The sequence below is a fragment of the Leucopleurus acutus genome, assembly GCF_964270905.1.
Source record: "Leucopleurus acutus genome assembly, chromosome: 2".
NCBI classification, from domain to species: domain Eukaryota; kingdom Metazoa; phylum Chordata; class Mammalia; order Artiodactyla; family Delphinidae; genus Leucopleurus; species Leucopleurus acutus.
The window spans coordinates 128577954-128602194 of record NC_139143.1 but is presented as its reverse complement, the minus strand read 5'-3'; the positions used below and the strand labels follow the sequence as shown (position 1 = coordinate 128602194).

Here is a 24241-nt window from a genome sequence, read left to right as displayed (position 1 = left end):
GGGCCTTTCCGGCCACCACTGGCTTCAATATGGCTGCCCCCAGGAAAAGGCGGGGTTAATGTGAAAGTACAGACCCTGACTCCCTCGTCGCATGGATCGTAGCGCAGAGTTCAGAAGATGGAAGGCGCAGTGTCTGAGCAAAGCGGACCTCAGCCGGAAAGGCAGTGTGGACGAGGATGTGGTAGAGCTTGTGCAGCTCCTAAATGGGCGAGAACAGTTTTTCACCACCAGTTCCTGCGCTGGCCGCATCATCCTCCTAGACCGGGTGAGCAGGACCCTTTGTGTCCTTCCAGCGCCTGCCCTGTAGTGTGCAACACCAGGAGCCTTGTGCTCACCCAATGTAACACCCTGTCTGTGTTTGTTCTTCTGACCGGTGGTCTCGGTTTCTTTATCAAGGAAACTGAGAGGCTGACTTAAACCAATGCTTCTAAAATTTTAATGTGTATGTCAATCACTTGGAGATATTTTAAAATACAGATTCTGATTCTGTAGGTCTAGAGTAGGGTCTGATCTGTATTTCTAACAAGCCCCCAAGTGATGCTGAAACTACTGGCCTTGGAATGATCTTGAGTTGCAAGGGTTAGAGAATTTTATTTTTTTAATACTAAGGAATTTTAAGGACTTCCCAGCCTGGCGAGGCGTCTGTCTTCTCGTTAACCGCTCTACCAAATCGTTGTTAACCACTTGATTGAAGATCGCTATGGTTAAGAAGTTCACTGCCTCCTAGTGGCTAACTCCGTTATTACAACTCTGGTAATTTTTATATTACCTGAGAAAGTACGTTAGTATGTAGTCTGTAATAGTGGTCAGTCCCTCAGGCTTTGGAGTGATACTGCTTAGATTCTAAATCAGTTTTGGGTATTATTGGCTATGTGACTTTAGGGAAGTTATCTAAACTTAGCCCCTTCTTGTCCCATGAACTAAGGATAATAAAGAGTATCCACTTCATAGGGATTCTATGTAGAGGAAATGGGATAATTTATTTGAAACCTTTAGCACCGTGCCTGGCATATTAAGTGCACTGTAAAAGTTAGCTGTGTGTTCATTTTAACATTAGGACTGAATTCAGAGCATGGAAGACAGCACACTCAAATTCATTCTTTAGCTCCTCACTGACAGACCATTTGCCTGTCTCCCAGGTTAGCAGGGCCTGCTCATTCTTATATTGCTTCCATTGCCCCCTGAGTACTGGCACTCTTGCTCGTCTTGATCTCTCTCTCTTCCTCCATTTCTCCTGCCCTGTCTTACCTGGATTTCTGCAGTGGTTTCCTAACAGGTCACTGAACTCTACCTGTTCACTGAACTCTACCAGTCTTTCTACCCCAAACCATGTTACTTAACAGATTCCCCTTTCTGAAGCACAACTCTGTGCATGTCACTCATCTATGCTGAAATACTCTAGTATACCTTTCAGCTCTACTTTCCACTGTTTCTCTTCATCTTAATCTGTTTACTGAAACAACTATTCTCTTTTCCCTCTTATATTTATCTGCCTTTGCCTTTGCTCATGTTTATATTTCCTAAAATGTCTTCCCCCATTTCTGCATATCTGAGACGTACCTCCCCAGACTCCCCTTTTCTACCTGAATACAAACACACACATCCATTTGGAAGCCATGACTATTTCTTCTGAACTGCCTTAGGACTTTTTCTGAACCTCTTTTCATTTTACGTATTATCTTATACCTTGTGTTTATTTTCACTTTGCCTTATTTCTGGAAGAATTTGGATCAACTTACAAACAGGCAATACAAAAAGAAAAATAAAAAGTGAGAAAATCTGCATAAAGGGAGTATAGATAAGATAAAGCAGAGATGGCATTAGTTCTCAAAATATACCACTAGACTCTGTAAATTTGCTAGAGGTGGGCCACACATTTGGCTGTAAGATTTAGAGCAGCCAGCATAAGATCAGAAACATAAGTCACTGAGGTCATTCAGTGAAAACAAATTAGTTATTTAGGACAAGCACAGCTCTTCTCCTTTCCAAAGCCAGACAGCAAAGTCCCCTGTGTACCCACTGTATAAAAGTTACGTTGTAAAAAAAAGAAAGAGAAAATGCATAAATTTAAGGAAAAAAAAAAGAAGTTACCTTGTAGAAGTATAGTGATTTAAAAGTGCATGTGTTTCCTGCATCCTCTTTCCAGTGTCCTTGAGGGTAGGATCTGTTTATATCTAAAGTACCTCATAGAACTTAGCAAATAAACATTTTTCCAGTTAATAAGCAAAAAGTTACGTTAAAATATTCGCCCTCTCTTAATTTTGATCTTTCAATCCTAGCTCTGCCCTTTGGGACTACACACAAGGTCTAATCCAGAGGTCACAAATTTATGCCTATAGCGACTAGGGACATAGGAAGGTATGAACAGATCAGGTGTCAGTAAAAAGTGGTAGGTCCTGTGTGGGACTGGAACAGTGCTTTCTTACAAAAGGAATTCAAAAAAAATTTTTTTTAATATTGTGCTAATCATATAAATCAGCTAGAGTACAATTTAGGGGCTATTCGTGTGCAGCCCCTTGTGATAATCCCTTTGCTCCTGACAAAATCATGACCATATTTCAGAAAATATTTATTAAGTTCTTTTACCTTAATAAACAAATTACTTTCTATCTCAAATAATTTGGTTTCATTTTTGTTAACATTTACGTTAACTTTACCCAAAAGCCTGTTGAATTGTTCTCAGTAATACTTAAAATCACGTGGGATTATTAATTTAAGAAAGCCTAAAATATGCTATACATTGTACTTATTATTTTGTAAATATTATATGATAAATTAAATTATGTTATTTTTCACTTTAGGGTATAAATGGTTCTGAGGTTCAGAAACAAAACTGTTGCTGGCTACTGGTCACACACAAACCCTGTGTGAAAGATGATGTGGTAAGTTTTTATATATAAATTTAGAAATAAACTTTAATTCACAGTCACTTTAAATACATATGAAAAGAATAGAAAATTCAAGGTGGTTTATGTATAGAATCATAATGACTGTAGATTATAAAGCCTAAAGCGAATTCATTACAATGGTTTTTTTTTTTAGTTGTGGGAGGTTATTATCTGCCCTGGATTATTTAGTTTCCTAAATTAAAATGTTTAGATGAGTTCATATAAGTTTGCATTAGTCAGGCATTTTACATTACTGGCTCAGGTGCTTAAACGTTGTCTTCAAAGCTCACTCAGTCTCCATCTCCTTTGGGTACTGGTTCTCTCTGTATGTTTGCCCTTCTCTTCTGTGGCAGATAATCACTATGGCAGGAAAGATATCTGCCAGCAACCCCAGCAGAAAAAGATTTACTTTTTAAGATCCATGTATCATTTCCAAAGGACACTGAGTCATCCTTCCTGGTTAGGTGTTCTCCCCACTGAGATCAGCTATTTTTGCCAGTAGAATGGAATGCTATCCTTGATCACACCTAGGCACTTGGCGTCTCTGATATTATGATAGTGGGAGTGATGAGTGACAGGGTCACGCTTGACAGTGCCACCAGAATCAAATGATGTGAAGGAGGGAGGATGGTGCAGGGAGACTAGGCAGACAGAAGTAACAACTGCCTTATATAGCTTCTAGCTGAGACATAATAGTATATGTGTCTCAAACCTCAATCTAACAGCAAAACATTTAGACAGACCTTCTACTACCTTCTAGACCTTCTAGTCTTTATGTACCATATTCCTTAATGAAAAATCTGCTATGGAATTAAATAGAGTAGTAGTTGACTTTTTTGAGGTATGGTTGGAAAGAATGACACAGAAGGTTTATGGGAGAATTAGAAATCAGGTCTCTTAAAAGAATAAGTGGATCAATAAGTTTTGGAGAAAGAGGACCAAGAAAACAGAGTGAAAAGTTACTGTGGAAGGATGCACAATGAGTCTGAAAGTTCCTTGGGAGAATTGAAGTTACGTAGGATAAAGGGTCACCAAAGAACAGGATCATGTACTTGTGTCTGATCCTAACATTTTCCGTTTATTTAGATTGTAGCCCTAAAGAAAGCGAATGGCGATGCCATTTTGAAATTTGAACCACTTGTTCTTCATGTGCAGTGTCGACAGTTGCAGGATGCACAGATTCTGGTAAAATTTTGTGATTATACTTGAATTTATAGGTATGTGAGTAGATTTAATTTTAAACTTTTAAATTTTCTACCAAAATTAATGCAATGCTAGTTTAATCAACTAGTGTTTTATTTAATTATAGATGTGGGGTTATAAATGTTTCTGCAGTTTGTAGGGCTAAAGTGTTTATTTGATTAGCCAGATGTTCCAAATTTAACAAATTTATTTTCTTACAGCATTCAGTGGCAATAGATTCTGGTTTCAGGAACTCCGGCATAACAGTGGGAAAGAGAGGAAAGACTATGTTGGTACGACACCTTTTGGCAAAAAGCAATTTTTTGATCATGAAGTAATCCAGATTATTGAATAACCTTCTACTCAAATCTTCTTGTCATTCCCTTGCCCAGAAACCTTCAGTGACTGACTTTTCTGTACAGGGCGAAGTCCAGAGTTGTTAGATTTACATTTGAGGTCTTATTTTACAGTATTCCCCTCCACTTACTTTTAACTTGATTCTCTCCGTCCTCCTCATCCTAAATAGTCAAGGCCCAGTTTAATCAGTACCATGATATAGTGGAAAGAATCACAGACAGGGGGTCTAAAGTCTTCTGCCTGGATCCATCAGGGACTGAATTGTCTCAGCTATATCAGGGATCTATCGAACTACTGCCCTAGGGCCACATTCAGCCCTCCGGCGGGCAGTTCTAGTACACCCATTTGATTAATTACTGTCTAAGGTTGCTTTTGTGCTACGATGGCAAAATTGAGTAGTTGTGACAGATACTATATGGCCTGCAAAGTTGAAAATATTTATTATCTATCCTTTCACAGAAAAGGTTTGCCGACCCCTGGACTAGAAGATCTTTAAGGCTCCTTCTAAGTCCCACAGCCTCTCTGAGTCCTTTCCTGGCCAAGCCAACCCCTAGTGATTTTGCCCTATTCTCTCTGATCACACGTGGTAGCTACTGTTTGTGTTTACTGTTTGGCATGGTGTACATTGTTTGCTTTTGAACTACTTCAGATCGGCTTCCATTCTAGCTCCCTAGACTTTACTTTTTTCTATTTTTAACAGATAGCCTGTTTTCCAAAATGAGGTGGCTTAAGAAGAAGACATCTGTAAAGCATGACTAAACAGAAAATGAAAGCTCGTAGTACTGATTTGCATCCCCATCTCAGTCCCCACTGCATGTGGTGGCCCAGGCAAGAACAGAGCCACTCTTTCACCTTCTCTCCTTTATCTTCCATATTCAATTAGCGACAAGTCCTGTCCCATCTACCTCTGATTTCTCACTCCTGACTCCACCTCTCCAAGCCCTCTGCCACTGTGCCTGCTTGAGCCGTCATCGTCCCTCACCTCTATCTTTATAGTGGTCTCCTGACTGGTCTTCCTCCTACCCATCTTCTCCTTCAGTCCCTCTAGCCAATACTGTCAGAATCCCCCTTTTAAAGAAGTCAAGGTCTCCTGGTGTTTTCTCAGGCCTTATTTATGCTCATGTTCTGCCAGCATACTTCCACTCCAGCCAGACAGAATACTATTGGTTATTTCCCAAATGTATTATGCTTTTCATGTTCCCATGACTATAGAAAAGTTAATCCTCTGGCTGGAATGCTCCCCTTCTCCCATTTTTACATCTGGTGAAATTACACTTACCCTTTAAAATTCCAATTCAGATGCCACATTTCCCATAAAACCACGACCTGTCTCAGTTAGTTGCTCCTCTTCTACATTTCCTTAGCATTTTGTGTGCACATGTACGCGTGTGCATGCACATGTACACATATGTGTTTCTTCTGTCATAGCACCATGATGTATTGTGATTCTCTGTCCACTTGTTTGTTTCCTGTTCAGAAGTGTTAGCTCTTTTAAGGGCAGGGACCATGTTATATTCACCCTGTACCTTCATACCTTACATGGGGCTTAGAACACTGCAGATGCTTAGTAAAGGCTTGTTGAATGAATTTTTATGCCTCATAATAGTTTTTGTTGTTTCTTAACCTATATCCAGTGTTTGGATTTACTTGGAATATGTTGACTGTTTCATCGGCAACCCTAAAGCGTTGAGAAAGCAGCCACTTTGTGAGATAGAAAAGGCATGGTTTATCTTGTAACAGCCCTGCTCAAGCAGTGCTAAGAGGCCCTTTAGCATCCAGTCCATTTTGATTTTCCCTTGAAGCTTCTGTTGAGGTTTCATTTATTTCTTTTCTTTAAATAGTGTATTAAAGCTCCCTTAGCTTTAGTGACAGTGATACTGTTAAGTTCATTGGATTCTTTGATAATATGTGCTTCTCTGAAAGACAATGTATAGAATGACTTGCTTTACAAATAATTTTATACGATGGGAAAATCTGTTTGACTCTCCTTTGATTCAACTGTATTTAACTAAATTATATCAAAGCACAAACTTAAATGTTGTAATGGAGCTAAACTATATATAAACACAGCCCTGACTGGGACTTTTCTTTAGTTATCTTCAGTTTCTCTAGTACATAAGTCATCATATCTAAATTGCTCCTTGCAGGCTGTCCGGAGCACACATGGCTTAGAAGTTCCATTAACCCATAAAGGAAAACTGATGGTGACAGAGGAATATATCAACTTCCTGATAAAGATAGCAAATCAAAAAATGGAGGAAAACAAGAAGAGAATTGAAAGGTATAGTCTTACATGCCTAGGTCTTCTTTGAAACTATTAATATACACCATCTTCAGTTTATACTCCCAACTGCTTTTATATTTGTAGCCTTATCACAAATAATTAAGATGATGCAAGTAACTGATTAGAGTAGGCCAGACTGCGAGTACTAAACGGAGCATAAAGGGGAGGAAGCTCCATGGAGGATAGTGGGACACGTGACTGCCAGCAACAGGCATAAAGGAGAAACAGTCACTCAGGTAAGAGAGCCCAGCAGCCCCAGGGACCATAACTGATCCAGTTGAAGGCAGCCAGGGAGGAGGTACACTCTACCTCCTGGGTGTGACCTACTGAAGACTACCTAGAATCTCCTTTTGAGGAGAACAGCCTGGTTAATTTTAGTCTGATAAATATTTTATACCTCTGACTAGCTCAGAACCCCGCTCCTGTCATGCATTAGATTTGAATTGGCATAATTGTACCAGTCAGAAGGATTATGGCTATCAAGTCACATCTTTATATTTCTCTTGTTCTTAAACTTCACCTCCTGGTAGATTAATTTTACATGACTTTCTTTTTCAACTTTTTCCTAAGAATAGAATCTTTGATGTAAAGAAGTGACTATTATGCTGCCTTTTATATATGAAGATAAATGCCACTGACCTACCATCAGTAAGATGTAAATTTCTGAGTTATTTAAGGACTGATGGTCATCTTGTTGTCATTTATTATTTTCTTTTTGCTTTTTCCCCCACCCCTTTGGTCACCTCACAACTAGCCAATCACTACCTAAATAACTCCTGAGTCATTCTTTTCTCCCCACCCTTCTTGCCGTGTTCTTTATTCAGGACCATTGCAGTAACCTTATTAGCTGGTCTCATAGTAGAATGCTTCCAGTATGTCTCTCTGCTAAGCCATTCTCCGTATCACCATCAGAATCCTGTCTGAAATGAAAAGAAATACTATTGCTTAATTTGCCTGCTTAAAATTCTTTAATACCTAGAACTTTTTATGAAGCAGCTAAGGCCAGAATTGCCAATGGCAGCAGTGTGGCATGGTGGAAAGGGGTAGAAATGGGCTCCAGAGGCAGAACTGAGTTCGAATCCTGCTTCCCCCACAACTTACTCAACTCTCTTGGCTTCATTTTTCTTGTACCTACTTATCATAAAGAACAATTTTAGTATACACTAGATGGCATATGTATAATGACAGGCCCTGTCCGTGTTATGTCATGGATTCTTAGGATAGGATAGCCTTTCTCCTTGTTCACCGACTCATACAGAGAATAAACCTATAATCACATCAGTAGCCCCATCCAGGCTTTCTTAACCAGGGCTCCTTATTTGAACCACAGAATTAACAAAATTATTCGAGTGGCTATTTCTCAGTTCTCCCAACAGTGGTATATAACTTGTACTAGTCTAGATACATTGGAGAGAAGTAATTCATGACATACAATGGATGGCCTCAGGCATTAGGACTGAATTTTTTAGCGGAAGCCTGGCTGAAAAAAGCTGAGAGGTTACCTGGCCACAAGGTTCTTTGAGCAAACATTCTAAATATAGTGATGATTTCAAGTAAGCAACTGAAGGTACCCAGCCACTCCACCAGACTACAGAGTTTGAACTGTATGTAGGTACTTACTGGTAGCATTCCAAAAGTTGACTACGGTTGTTAGATAGTATTCTAGTGAGACTGTTTAAGAAAATGTACGAGGTAGCAAATCAGTTTCTCTGTTTCCTTACTTGAATTTCAATAAGATTATAAATATAGCCCAAGATCAACTAACTATACACCTGGTGAAGTTAATTGAGTCACGTTCACCAACTATAAAATCAAATTATGCTGTAAATCCATTGACTCAAAAATATGTTTCGAGATTATGGTGTGCATGCTGCTATCAAGAGAGTCATGCTCATCATATAAAATCAGTGAAAAATTAAAGAAGGGTAAAAAGTTTCTTAAGATACTGATTAGAAGATTACATGTGAATTCAGAAAGGGTGAACAAATTAGGGAGCTGCTTTGGGAACAGCTGTATATTCAACCAAATGCAGAGAAAGAGTTACTCTTCTGCTGTGGAAAAGAGAAAAAATAAACACTGGAGGTGATGAGTTCTGCAATCAGACGTTGAGTACTAAAATTGGTTTCTCACAGGACCAAAGTTTCATAATTCAAACAACTATAATAAGAGAATTTTTAAAAGTTAAAATCCTAATGTGTAACATTCCAGCAATAAGAAATATTCTTGAGATACGAAAATCAAAAGGTACAATAATTTTAATAGAAAAAAAAGCCTCTTTTGTAAAAAAAAACAATTCCTAAGCCCACTTCTTAGTGGGAAGAGTAAGAAAATTTCATACATAATGATTTCCAGGTAAAAAAATATGAAGTTTGGAGATCTATTTACCCATTACAAGTGGAGGGCTATCTTTGTAGCTGTTAATAAGAGATCAGGACTGACTTGGGTTGGATGGAATTAGCCATGTTCTTCTTCTCACCAACTGTAATAAGACAATAAATGTTAAATAAAATGTAGAATAAACAGAAATAGAGTTATAGATGTAGAAAACAATCTTATGGTTACCAGGGCAGAAGGGGGTGGTGGGAGGGATAAATTGGGAGGTAAGGATTGACATATACACACTACTATATATAAAATAGGTAACTAATAAGGACCTACTGTATAGCACAGGGAACCCTACTTAATACTACGTAATGACCTATATGAGAGAAGAGTCTAAAAAAAGTGGATATATGTGTATGTATAACTCATTCACTTCGCTGTACACCTGAAACTAACACTACATTGTAAGTCAACTATACTCCAGTTTAAAAAAACATGGCATCTTAAAAAAAATTTTTTTTAAATATAGAGTAAAAGGGCCAAATATATTGGCATATAATATTGATAAAAATAAAGCAAATTAGACTGAAAAAGTAAATGAATATTTCCAATGGTTGGTTTTTTTGTGGTAAAATATACATAACTAAAATTTATAATTTTAACCGTTATACAGTTCATTGGCATTAGATACACTCACATTGCTATGCAACCACCACTATCACTGCTGTTTATCTCCAGACCCTTTTCATTATCCCAAATTGAAACTCCATGCCCATTAAACAATAATTCTCCACTCCCCAAACTCCCAGCCCCTGGTAACCACTCTTCTGTTTTCTGTCTCTTATGATTTTGACTATTCCAGGTACCTCATACAAGTGGAATCATACAATATTTATCCTTCTGTGTTTGGCTTATTTCACTTAGCATAATGCTGTCAAGGTTTATCCATGTTGTAGTGTGATCAGAAGTTTACCTTATTTATTTATTTTTTTTTGCGGGTTTGCTGTTTTCTTTTTTTTAATTTTTATTTTATATTGGACTATAGTTGATTTACAGTGTTGTGTTAGTTTTAGGTGTATAGCAAAGTGTTTCAGTTATGCATATACATATATCTATTCTTTTTCAAATTCTTTTCCCATTTAGATTATTACAGAATATTGAGCAGAGTTCCCTGTGCTATACAGTAGGTCCTTGTTGGTTATCTGTTTTAAATATAGTAGTGTGTATATGTCAATCCCAGACTCCCAATTTATCCCTCCCCCCACCTTTCCCCTTTGGTAACCATAAGTTTGTTTTCTAAGTCTGTGAATCTGTTTCTGTTTTGTAAATAAGTTCACTTGTATCATTTTTTTAGATTCCACACATAAGTGATATCATATGTTATTTGTCTTTCTCTGTCTGACTTACTTCACTTAGTATAATAATCTCCAGGTCCATCCATGTTGCTACAAATGGCATTATTTCATTCTTTTTAATGGCTGAGTAATATTCCATTGTATATATGTACCACATCTTCTTTATCCATTCATTTGCGATGGACATTTAGGTTGCTTCCATGTGTTGGCTATTGTAAACAGTGCTGCAATGAACATTGGGGTGCATATATCCTTTCCAACCATGGTTTTCTCCAGATAGATGCCCAGGAATGGGATTGCTAGATCATATGGTAGCTCTATTTTTAGTTTTTCAAGGAACCTCCTTACTGTTTTCCACAGTGGCTGCACCACTTTACATTACCATGAATAGTGTAGGAGGGTTCCCTTTCTCCACACCCTCTCCAGCATTTATTGTCTGTAGACTTTTTAATCATGGCCATTCTCACTGGTGTGAGGTGATACCTCATTGTAGTTTTGATTTGCATTTCTCTAATAATTAGTGATGTTGAGCATCTTCATGTGCCTCTTGGCTATCTGTATATCTTCTTTAGAGAAATGTCTGTTTAGGTCTTCTGCCCAGTTTTTGGTTGGGTTGTTTTATTGATATTGAGCCACATGAGCTGTTCGTAAATTTTGGAGATTAATCCCTTGTTGGTCACATTGTTTGCAAATATTTTCTCCCATTCGGAGGATTGTCTTTTCGTTTTGTTTATGGTTTCCTTTGCTGTGCAAAAGCTTTGGAGTTTAGTTAGGTCCCATTTGTTTACTTTTGTTTTTATTTCCATTACTCTAGGAGACAGATCAAAAAAGATATTGCTGCAATTTATGTCAGTGTTCTGATTGCGTTTTCCTCTAAGGGTTTTATAGTGTCTGGTCTTACATTTAGGTCTTTCATCCATTTTGAGTTTATTTTTGTGTATAGTGTTAGGGAGTGATCTAATTTCATTCTTTTACACGTAGCTGTCTAGTTTTCCCAGCATCATTTATTGAAGAGACTGTCTTTTCTACATTGTATAGTCTTGCCTCCTTTGCAGAAGTTTACTTCTTTTTAAGGCTGAATAATATTCCATTGTATTTAACATATATTATTTATCCATTTATTCATCAATGGATGTTTGAGTTTTTTCTACCTTTTAGCTATTGTGAATAATGATGCTGTGAACATGGGTATACAAATATCTGTTTGAGTGTCTGCTTTCAGTTATTTTTGATATTTACCCAGAAGTGGAATTGCTAGATGATGTGGTAATTTTATATTTAATTTTTTGAAGAACCTCCATACTCTTTTCCACAGGAACTGCACCATTTTACATTCCCACCAACAGTATACAAGGGTTTCCTTTTCTCAACATCCTTGCCAACACTTGTTGTCTTTTGTTTTTTCTGATAATTGCCGTTCTGACAGGTGTGAAGTGATATCTCATTGTGGTTTTGATTTGCATTTCCCTGATGATTAGTGACATTGAGCATTATTTCATATACCTGTCGGTAAGAATTTCTGTTACATCACTTTGCTGCTTTCCTTCCTGTTTGTGGTGCTTTTTGTTAGCTTCCTTCTGGATTTCTCTTGTTATTCTATATGTTGGTTAAATGCTGTCGTTCTCCAGGATTCCTTTCCTGGCCCATTGCTTTAGCTACTTCCCCAGATACTGGTAGATCTTCCAAATCTCTCCTGAGTCCTGGGCCCATATGTCTAATAACCTATTGAATATATCTAACCAAAATATCCCATCAGCCTTTCCTTAATATCTTTCTTATCTTAATCTCAACCTCATTTACCCATTTCCTTGGTTCAAATTCTCATTATCATTTACCAGCATTATTACAGTTTATGCCTCAGTGAAAACAGAAATGTGAACCATATTAAATTACAGTTGTTTAATTGCACATATGTCTTTTTTTCGCCAGTACAACTTGGTCACATTGTGTATAGGACTGACTTTCCCCTCCCACCAACCAAACACATACCCATACATACACACACTTCAAATATCTCTCATCCTAAAACCTTATAGAGTGTCTGGCTCACAGTAGAAACCCAATAAATGTTTATTGAGTTCATCCTAAACAATAAAGGAACTTAAAAGTTAACATATTATATTGAGTTCACCAAAGGCAAAGACAGTTTCTTATTATTTTCTGAGTGTCTGACAGGAGCATAGTGGTCAATAAATATTTGCTCAATTTAGCTGACAGACTCTAGCAGTAGTACTACTTTTATGGCTTCAAAGCCTTAGGGTGATTATTCTGGAAGATATAAAATGGCTTACTCATGGGGCAAGCAGGAGTAGGCTCTTGCTACACAGTCCAGGCAAGAATTAACAGGACCCTGAGTAACAAAATGAATGGGAGAGATACTGCAGAACATAACCCAAATGTGGCAGCAGATAGAAATGGGGGGAGAAGAGAAGGAGTCAAGTCTTATTTTTTAAAATGGAACTAAAGCTAGTAAATAAATAACTCCCTATATACTTAAGATCAGAGAAGTAGATAATGAAGATCAGAGAAGTAAATAGTGAAAACATGTATTTTCTGATAGTTCCTCCTTGGATGTCCCCTCCCTTCAATTTTTCCTCTCATAATTCCTCTCCCTTTATTAGCCAGCTTCCACTCATTCTTGCAATTCAGCCCAGGCATTGGTTTTTTTTCCAAGAAATATTTCATGATCTTTCATGGCACGTTGAGTGTATCTTTACGGCTCTGCAGCCCCCATTAAACCCTGAGCTCCCTGAGGGCACAGACCACATTTCTTATCTGTTTCTAGCACTGGCACAGGCCCTGTCACATATGTGTTTTTTATTTTTTATTTATTTATTTATTTATTTATTTATTTTTTGCAGTACGCAGGCCTCTCACTGTTGTGGCCTCTCCCGTTGTGGAGCACAGGCTCCAGACGCGCAGGCTCAGCAGCCATGGCTCACGGGCCCAGCCGCTCCGCGGCACGTGGGATCTTCCCGGACCAGGGCACGAACCCATGTCCCCTGCATCGGCAGGTGGACTCTCAACCACTGCGCCACCAGGGAAGCCCACATACATGTTTTTTAATAAAAAATTCTAGAGCTTAAAATCAGTTAAAAATCCAAATACATGATATATGAGAATAGCCTTCTTTTGTTATTTGTTAATAATGGAAGCCTTAAAAGGGTATGAAATTGTGCCTAGATTTCATTAATTTTATGTTCCTATTTCGGAAGTCAACGAAATACCAGCTTTTTATTGCACATGGTCCTCTAACAGATCCGAGAAACAAGAATTCATTTTCCCAGGACTGTTCTGAAAAGTTCTCTCATGAAGAGAAGTATATACAGGTTGCCTTATGTCATGATAATCTTGACTGTGGAAGTAGAAAAACTGAAGACAATTTGATTTTCTTTTGAGGGGGGAAAAAACCAGTTACCTGAGCATACATTTCTTTTTATACTCCAAACTCTTTTTGTTGCCTTTGAGAGCTGAGAAAATTACACTTTGAGAATTGGGCTTTAGAATGCTGTATAAAGGGTCATATCATGAGAAGAGAACATGTAATTGGAAAACAAATTTCTGACTTACTGAGTAAGATAGTTTCCCAAAGGACATTTTAAAAGTTCCCTTAACCAAGGAAAACAAAAAAGTAGTTGAAGTTTTATTCTTGGCTTTCAACATGGAAAGGTCTTTGTTTCATTTTACCAGTTGTTTTTTTGGTACCCCAAGGATATAGCTTTGAATTCTTAGGTTGTTTGATAGAAGATTAAAGTAAGGCACCTGTTCCTCTTTAATTACCTTTTTAATGTAATTGACAAGGTATTTTACACAGCTGTTAATTCTCTGTGATCATAAAAGAGGAATTTAGTCTTATCTTTAATTTTCTAGGAATGCAGTAGAATCCAGAGAAAAGACTTGGTTACCTAAGTTTAAAGAGCAGGGTTGGGTAGAGAGTGATAGAAGATAAAGTTGCACATCATGAATAACCTCTTGTTATCAGATAAGGGTGATTCATACCCTTTTGTAGCATGCTTGGATTTGATTTGGATAAAATGAGTTATGCTACTGGGTCATTTTTTAAAACCATTCTAAATAGGCATTGTGGAAGATGAGAAGAAAACCAGTCATTGAAGTCACCCAGAATGATGGCAAGACCTGGAGACAAAGATAAAGCCAAGTGTAGAAGTTTCCATGAATGTAAAGGACTGAACAGAATATTGTTAGATAACCAGAGGGGCACATGAAGGAGTTTAGTCTGGCAAACTGCTGGTGAGGCAGGTGAATTCTGACCTTATCACTCAACTCTGAGGCAGGGTATGGAAATAATAAACAGTCTTCACTTAAGAGGAATGCAGGGCAGTGGTGTCTTTGTGGGAAACCAGGTTTCAGTTAAGTAAGGATATAAGGAATGCATTAAATGAAAAGGTTGTTACCATTTTATGGGGTCTAAAAAATTAAACATCAGTTAATTTTTTCAAAGCCTTTTGCTATAACTCTTAAAATACTGTTTTCCCTTTTACTGTACCTCCCTCTTTGAGATTGATTTATTCATTTTAGAAATATCGATTAGCCCTTATTATCTGCCAGGCATGGTGCTGGATATCAAGGTGTACAGTGATGAGTATATAAGTTCTTGAAATATGGATAGGATATTAGTAATCATGTTAGGTATATATTAGCATTGTGTGGAGTATTTGGTAAGAGGTGATTATCTTGGGTTTTTAAGGGCAGTTTTAGAGCTTTTGCAAGCAGAACTTAGCCTGTTCATTGAATTAAAGAAAGAAGAAAATTGGCCCAAATAGCAATCTCTTCTGCAGATGTCAGAAATTTCCTGTCATAGCCTCCCATTATAATAGGATATTAAAGCATTATGAGATCCCGACAGTGGCAAAGGAGTTCTCAACTTTTAGATCATTTTATTTGGGACCTAAGATAATACATCCATATTTACCTTTTTTGTTCAGTAGTTATTTATTCACTTATTTGGCATATTTTTACCCAAGTGTGGCTGTACTGTACTCCATGCTAAGAATATAACAGAAGACAAGATAGATGGAGTCCTTGGTCTTATGGAGTTTATATTCCGTAAAAATAGTCGTTTTTGAGAACTTACTTGGTGCTAGGCACTGTGCTAAGTACTTACATATATATCCCTCCGATAGCCCTGCTAGGTACAGGATAATAGCTAGTTTTATAAATGAGGAAATCGAGAGTCAGTGAGGTTGGAATTAGCCAACCTCAGCTTTCCCAGGGGACCACTCGTGTGAAGCACACACAGCATACCAAGCCATCCTGCTGCTTTCCAACGTATGCTGAAAACTAACACAAAAACTCCAGCAGGAAGATGAGTAAAGGAAAAGCATAATTTACATTAAAAAATTAAAATAGCTAATAAAAAATGTTCAATTTCACTTTCAAACAAAGCAATGAAAATATAAATAATGAGAGACCGTATCACCTATAAGTAAAGCGTGTTTTTTGATGTAATATTCACTGTATGAGTGAAGTGGTCTCTCAAGTTCTGCTCTTAGAAGCATATTTTTTGAACACCCATTCTGGAAAACAGGTAGTACTTATCAAGAGGCTTAAATATTTATAACCTTTAACCACGCAGTTACATTTCTAGGTATCTATCCTAAATAGCTAGAAACTCAGATCACATTATTTCCAAAATGTTTATCACATTGTTGTTTGTATTGGGAAAATTTGAAAGTAAATTAAGGCCAATCTAAGCGGCATAATGTTATACTACCATTAAAAAGTATTATTTTGTAGTTCATTTAGCGATATGGAAAGTGTTTTCAATAAATATTAAATTTGAAAAAACAATGTAAAACTTTATATGTAATATCACAATTGTATAAAAGACAGTAGGTGTATGTATACATGTACAGATATATTAATTCAGAATACACTAATAAACTGGAAAGAAAAAATATGAGAGTCATTATTTTTAGGTAGTTATGTAAAGGTGATCTGTATTTGTAATTTCACATATTTTGCAAATTCTCTAAAATGAGCCTCTATTACATTTATGATTCTTTTGAAAGAATATATATTTTCTTTTTTTTTAATCTTTGTTTGATTCCTATATCTGGAATAGAAATTAAGGTAGGATAGATGTTATCAAGAGGTGATTCCAAACCAGTTTTCAGGACTGTTCTTAAAGAACTGAAACATTTCTTTTCCTAAGTAAAAAATCATAAAAGCAAGAAGCACGTTATTTCTGTGATTTATTCTATATCTTGAGGTTAATATGAGACATCAGGTTTATGTAATTTATAAATTCTAGGTGTATTTCATTTTGTTTCAGAACACACAGATATAACAATAATACTTTATTTCTTTACAGGTTTTACAACTGCCTACAACATGCTTTGGAAAAAGAAACTATTTCTATGACCTCATATCCCAAAGAGAAAATCAAAGAGAAAAATAACTCATCATATACTCACAAGAAAAAAAGAAACCCAGAAAAAGCATGTGGCAAATATATTACTGAAGAAAATAATAAAGAACTTGAAAATGATGATCATGATGATCCAGGAATCAGTGTTACTATCTTCCCTGAAGATTACTGAGATTTGGTTCTGAAGTGTCTTGGTAGAATAATGTTTCTAATAGATATTCTAAAGCTGCTCTTTATAGGAGTATTTTAGTTAGTTGAGTGTATCAGCCTTTCAGAAAAACAAGATTTAATTTTTCTCTATATTTTAGGGAAACCCTTAGCTTTTAAAAATAGCTGTGTAGGGGCTTCCCTGGTGGCGCAGTGGTTGAGAGTCCGCCTGCCGATGCAGGGGACACGGGTTCGTGCCCCGGTCCGGGAAGATCCCGCATGCCGCGGAGCGGCTGGGCCCGTGAGCCATGGCTGCTGAGCCTGCGCATCCGGAGCCTGTGCTCCGCAACGGGAAAGGCCACAACAGTGAGAGGCCCGCGTACTGCAAAAAAAAAAACAAAACAAAAAAACAAATAAAAATAGCTGTGTATAATATCAATATTTGCTCTTAAATACCATTGTTTTTAGTCACATAGTCATTGCAAAAATAAAATTATGATTTTTAATGCTTATCCTTAAGTTTCAGTTTCTACTTCTGTAAAACAGAAGAACTATAATACCCTTTCAAGAGAGCCTTAACATTAGGAATATTAGAGTATAGGTCCTACAGTAGGACCTTGTTTATCCATTCTATATATAATAGTTTGCCTCTGCTAATCCCAAACTCCCAATCCTTCCCTCCTCTGCTCCTCTCCCCCTTGACAACCACAAGTCTGTTCTCTATGTCTGTGAGTCTATTTCTGTTCCATAGAAAAGTTCATTTGTGTCATATTTTAGATTCCACATATAAGTGATATCATATGTTATTTGTCTTTCTGACTTCACTTAGTATGATAATCTCTAGGTCCATCCATGTTGCTGCAAATGGCATTATTTCATTCTTTTTATGGCTGAGTAATATTCCATCGTGAATATGTACCACATCTTCTTTATCCATTCATCTGTCAATGGACATTTAGGTTGTTTCCATGTCTTGGCTACTATAAGTGCTGTTATGAACATAGGGGTGCATGTATGTTTTCGAATTATAGTTTTGTCTGGATATATGCCCAGGTTTACTCCTTTTTTCTATCATGGCTCTGAACTCTCTCTTTGGCCTTTAAAGTAAGATACTAATATTTCCCTTAGTCATTTTGAGTCCTCCATCTTTTTGCCATCCTGCAACATTTGGCCCCATTAACATTCTTAGACTCCTGAATCTGCCCTTTCATCAGCATCCTGAATGCTTTCTTCTCAATCATTTCCCTGTTTATAGTGAATCATCAGTTGTTTTTCTTTCTAACACTTTAATATTTTTCAACATTTATTGCACCTTAGAATCATCTTTAGAACCTTGAAAAAATGCAGAAAAGACCTGAGAATCTCCAGGGATAAACACGTGTATTTCTTCTTTTAAAGCTCTCAAGTCGTTCTCTAATCGAAAACTAAAGGGTAATAACGCTGTAGGCATTCCCAAGTTTCTGTCTTTGGCTTTCATCTTGCATTCCTGTCTGCACCCCAGCTAACTCATCCATCCCAGTAGCCTTCACCTCTGAGACAATGACTCCCGCCTCTCCTGTCCTGGTCTGTCTCCTATGCTCTGACTAACTGCTGAGCCTCTCCAGTAGAGCTGTTCTCTTGTTTTACTGTTTCCTGGTTCTTTGGCTAGAGAAAGCAGACTTTTGTTGGGGCTTTTTGTTTGTTTGTTTGAGCCCATTGACATTTCCGGGTTGCTGGCTTTTCCAATGCCCAGTCTGGGATATGTGAGGTAAAAAGAAAACCCAGGGAACTCACAATTATGTTGTTCTTTAGGTCCCCAAATCCCTAGCTGGTCTACCTTTCCCTTGTCGTCTCTCAGAGTCTTCTTATGTTTATTCTATACATAGTGTCCAGAGTTTTTATTTTTATTTTTGGCTGTGCTGCATGGCTTGCAGGATCTTAGTTCCCCAACCAGGGACTGAACCCAGGCCCCAGCAGTGAAAGTGCCAGGTCCCAACCACTGGACCGCCAGGGAATTCCCTGTCCAGAGGTTTTAGTTGCACTTAGTGAAAGGAATAGGAAAAAGTATATCTACTCCATCTTCCAGAATCAGAAGTCTAATATACTTTTTAAATTAATATTATCACATCATGGGGTATTGTTGAGGATACCTCTGGAACCCATCCAGATTGCCCAGATAATATAATCTACTTAGTGCTGTGCCCCATCTCCCAGTTTGTATGCTTGGCTGTTCTTGCTTTAGGCTGCTGGAGCATCTTCATTCTAAAATAGAGGAGAAAAAGCCTGGGAGTCTGTTTCCTGCCCTCTACCCACCCCCACCACACACACACTCACTGTCTCACAGCCAATAATGACAAGTGCAGAGTTTCAAAACAGTTCTGTTGCCCAGAAATGGGATAAACTTGGATGTGCAATTGCCATTTAAGCTCCCAGCAGCATCAGGCTAAGGCTGGGATGTCACCTTAATCCTATCATGTTTTTCCCGCTCCCTTCCCCATTTCTTCTGGGAGCTCCTGCTTAATAAATCACTTGCACTAGAATGGTGTCTTCTTTTACAAGAACCTGACCTAAAGTACTGAGATTATTTTGTCTATATTTGAGAAAGTGATGGCATATGTTTATTATAAAGAGCTGATGTTTTAATGTGCTACAAATTATATCATTGGTAGTGATTTAAACTTATGAGGCAAATAAATTTTTATATTAAGTACAGAGTTTTAAAAATTCTTTTGGGGGAAGTATCGAAACAACAATATTTGAGGATCACTTCTACAATACATACTGTTATAAGAACTTGGCAGGAATAATTGATTCTAGGCAACGGAGTACTACCATCACAATTCAAGGGGATACCATGTCATTTAGGTTTTAAAGGCCAAGAAACAAGTTCACTTGACAGAAAAATCCAAGCAAAACTCTTGTAGACAGAGGAATGTGTAATATGAGGCACCAAAGAACATGATGTATTCAGTGATGGTGAATCTTCCATTAAAGCTGAAATACAACATGTGGTATGAAATGAGTCAAGCTGGTTGAAGCACAACTGTGAAGGGCCTTGTGGTCCAGCATGGAGGTAGACCAGTGTTTCCTAAACAGAGCTGTTCAGCAGAATTCCCTGGTGGGAATGGGACTGGGCATGCCAGGCTGCTTTCTAAAACACTGAATCCCAGGCCCTACTCTAGACCTCTCAAGCCAGAATCTTCAATCTAGAGTCTTGGAATCTCTTTTTATTTTTTCCTTTCTCTCTGGGAATCTTTATTTTTTAAACAACTCACCCAAATGGTTCTGATAAAATCAACCTAGCCCTTTTAGAAGCCACTGGTAACAGACGTAATCCTGAAGGCACTGGAGAGGAATTAAAGATTTTTTAACGAAAAAGGACAAAGCAACGATTATAGTTGCAGTGTATCTATATCACAGATTTTGTGTATTCATGTTATATTCATGTCCAATATTTTAATTAGTTAAGTCACTGTCCTTATCATTAGGTCTCAGGCAGCTGCCAGGAGGAACGGCCACATGCATAGCTATGTGTTGGACTCTGTACAGCTCCAGGAGAAGGAGACGTTCCCCACAGATGACAATGTGCATGCCACTCTTTGAAGTCGTGCAGTGCACATTCTTATATACAGTACTGCTAGGAGGGAATTTGGGGAGGAAAAAATCTTAATCTCAGAATATCTGGAACATTTCTTCTAACTTAATGAGTAGAATATGGAAATACTTGCCAGGCAGGTAGATGGAAAAAGAAGGAAAACAATTTTAGAAAATAAGCCCTAAATACATAAGAATTGTAGGAAAAGCGTGTGCGTGTAGAGGACAGCATCCTGTGATGGAATGACTACACATTCTGTTGTTTAAAAATCTCTCTAAAGGCCTTGTAATCCACTGACTTTCTTTCACTCATCCAAACTGACCCCCAAGGGAACTATGTTTCAAAGATTCAATAAACAACAAGGTCCTACTGTAAATAAACAATAAGGTCCTACGGTGTAGCGCAGGGATAAACCATACTGGAAAAGAATATTAAAAAGGATGTATATATGTGTATAACTGAGTCACTTTGCTGAACAGCAGAAATTAACACAACATTGTAAATCAACTATACTTCAATAAAAAAGAACTCTATAAAGTATCTGCATGAGACTCTGGAAGAGAGGGGCTGCCCCCTAATCCCTTTGCCTGATGTAACAGAACCACCCTGGACCTTTTAGGTTAGAGAAGAGCGGCCAGGTGCTGCCAAGAGCCCAAGAAGACACTGAATCCCACTCACTCCTTAGCGTCCCTTAACATGTTATTTTACTTATATATTCAATCCACATGCCTGATCAACAATATTAATAACTGCGGCAGGGATATTTAGTAATAAAATACAAGATAACCTATTGAGAGTTGCCTTGTCGTTTGTTTTTATTGTCATCGATCCATCCATAATGAAAGGAAATGTTTTCCCTTCCCCCAGGACGGAGGCAAGCACCTATTGCTAAGTCCCGGATTCTCCATTGTTTAATTTTGTTAACTACCTTTGTGTACTAAAAGAGAGGGAAAAGTTTATTGAGTCAAGTTTATTGAGAAACAGAGAGGGAAATTAAAAAACATGGTTTTGTTTTTGAAATCTTAGGCCAGACATCATAAACTAGTGGCTGAGTTACAGCCAAGCACATGTGTTTTGTTTGGCCCACACAGAGGATATTTTTCCTAATTGAAACAATATTTTAAAATATGATGACTTTTTTTAAAGTACATAGTTTTTCTTGAAAAATTGGAGGATCTGGCTACACTGAGCCAGCTCTTAGCAGAGCTGAGGACTGGCTCCCCCTTTTGGACACGCTTGTTTTCCTGCTCACTACAGCTGCAGCACCCCCTACTGGCTCCCTGTCTCACCTGCTGCAATCATTCACACTTCAACGCTTGGTTCCTGTGGGCACCAGGGTTGGCAACACTTGGTTAGAAATTCGGGGGAGTTAAACTATGATGTTAGTGTACTATATAATAAATAAGAGATTAGAGCAGGACAGGCTATATAATTTTCAGAGGACACTGCAAAATGGAAACGTGGGGCCCCTCATTAAAAATGTTTAAGATAAACAAGGATTTACTGTATAGCACAAGGAACTATATTCAATTTCTTGTATTAACCTATAATGGAAAAGAATCTTAAATATATATATATATGTATAAATGAATCACTTTGCTGAACATCTGAAACTAACACAATATTGTCAATCAACTATACTTCCATTGGGAAAAAAAAAATCCTTATCCATATACACACATTGAAACAGAATTTTCATGTAAATCTCAAAGAAAAGTTAATGGACTTACAAAAACATCTAATGCTTTCTTAAATAAACCTCATCTCACGGTTTAAAAAAGAAAAGAATAAACCTCCATTGTTTTCAGCTAAAAAAATAATGTTTAAGAATTACAGGGACGTCCCTGGTGGTGCAGTGGTTAAGAGTCAGCCTGCCAATGCAGGGGAACATGGGTTTGATCCCTGGACCGGGAAGATCCCACATGCCGCGGAGCAACTAAGCCTGTGCGCCACAACTACTGAGCCTGCGCTCGAGAGCCCGCGTGCCACAACTATTGAAGCCCGCACACCTAGAGCCCGTGCTCCGCAACAAGCGAAGCCACCGCAGTGAGAAGCCCACGCACCGCAGCAAAGAGTAGCCCCGCTTGTCACAACTAGAGAAAGCCTGCGTGCAGCAATGAAGACCCAACACAGCCAAAAAAATAAATTAAAAATAAAATTTAAAAAAGAAAAAGTATTACAAAATGGGGCTTCCCTGGTGGCACAGTGGTTAAGAATCCACCTGCCAATGCTGGGGACACAGGTTTGAGCCCTGGTCCGGGAAGATCCCACATGCCACAGAGCAACTAAGCCCGTGCGCCACAACTACTGAGCCTGTGCTCTAGAGCCCGCATGCCACAACTACTGAGCCCACGTGCCACAACTACTGAAGCTCACACAAGAGCCCACAACAAGAGAAGCCGCCACCACAATGAGAACCCCATGCACCGCAACGAAGAGTAGCCCCCGCTCACCACAACTAGAGAAAGCCCACACACAGCAACGAAGACCCAATGCAGCCAAAAATAAAATTAAATTTAAAAAAAAAAGAATTACAAAATGGTAACAACAGAGCATTAAGGTAAGTTCAGGGCTCTTCTAAGCAGGGGGACCTGTGCAACCACACATGTTATTATACCCATAAACCAGTCCTGGATTGCGGGCTTGGTGCTTCAAGAGCTGAAGACAGGAATAGCTGCCAGGGTGTTTAACCCTCCTCCCTCACTAGGAAAAGGGCACAGTGCTGCAGGTTCTGTGATGTGCCTGAACTTGGAGCACCCTTGAGGTGGCGGGACCACGGGGGGCTGTTTGGGAGCCTGCAAGGCCTGAGCACTCATCACTGATGTTCTGGAAGCTAAGGCAAAGGTCTCGAGGGCTAAACTTAACCCCAAAGAAATAAAGCCTCCTTCAGAGCCACCTGATTTCAAATGAGAGCAAAAACAGTGATGAGCACCATGTTTTGAAAACAAGGGCCTCCCCCATTTTTGACAGGAGTTGTGTATGTTCCTGGGCTAAGTGTTGAAGAATCTTGAAAAATGGCTGCTGTCACCCTTCTGTGGGTGGTCCTTGAACAGGCTTTAATTTGGTTGTTGGTGATGGGGGAGTAAATCTAGCCCTACCTTAGAAGTTTTATAATAAGGAATATTTTTTGGTTAGGACTTTTGGCCTTTAAAAATGAGCTTTGACCCTCAAGCCTCTCCTTTTCCTGCTCTACCATACTGCTCTCAACATGCAAACTTCTTTTACTGCAAGAGAATTTTAATATCCATAAATGCTTATGTTCAATGTCCTGGATTTTTAATGCATTTGTTTTTTGCTAGTCACTTATTTCTCAGCCCTTTTTCTTTTTGCCTCTAAAATGGTTCAATTTAAACTTTAATTTTAACCCATTGCATATGTTAACTATTTATTTATTTAAATCGATTTTATTTTTTAGAGCAGTTTTAGGTTAACAGAAAAATTGAGAAAAACGTACAGAAAGTTCTCATACATCTCTCCACTTCCCCCTTCCCTGGCACAGTTTCCCACTTAAATTAGTGTGGTGCTTTTGTTACAATTGAGGAGCCAATATTTAAACAGTATTATTAACTAGAGTCTATAGTTCACAACTCTCCTCATCTTTATTCTCTCCTTCTGAAATTGCTATTAGTCATATATTGGACCTAGTTTATCTATTCTCTATCTCTCTTAACCTTTTCATCCACCCCCAACCCCTGCCCCCATCTCTTTACTTTATGTGCTTCAATCTGTGTCATTTATTCA

The 24241-nt window shown here is 38.1% G+C and overlaps 2 protein-coding genes across 3 annotated transcripts in view; one reads left to right on the top strand and one right to left on the bottom strand.

Moving 5' to 3' along the window:
* CRYZ (crystallin zeta) overlaps positions 1 to 24241 on the bottom strand; it is a 61123-nt gene that overhangs the window by 25068 nt on the left and 11814 nt on the right. The gene's annotated exons all lie outside the window — the stretch shown is intronic.
* TYW3 (tRNA-yW synthesizing protein 3 homolog) lies at positions 45 to 17113 on the top strand. Of its 2 annotated transcripts, XM_082832895.1 has the most exons (6): positions 45 to 265; positions 2802 to 2882; positions 3975 to 4073; positions 4292 to 4363; positions 6575 to 6708; positions 16723 to 17113. In XM_082832895.1, the coding sequence occupies exons 1-6, from the start codon at positions 92 to 94 to the stop codon at positions 16949 to 16951; spliced, it is 789 nt and encodes a 262-aa protein (XP_082689021.1). In that variant the 5' UTR covers positions 45 to 91; the 3' UTR covers positions 16952 to 17113. The 2 variants fall into 2 exon arrangements, with proteins under 2 accessions (XP_082689021.1, XP_082689022.1); XM_082832896.1 differs by lacking the exon at positions 4292 to 4363.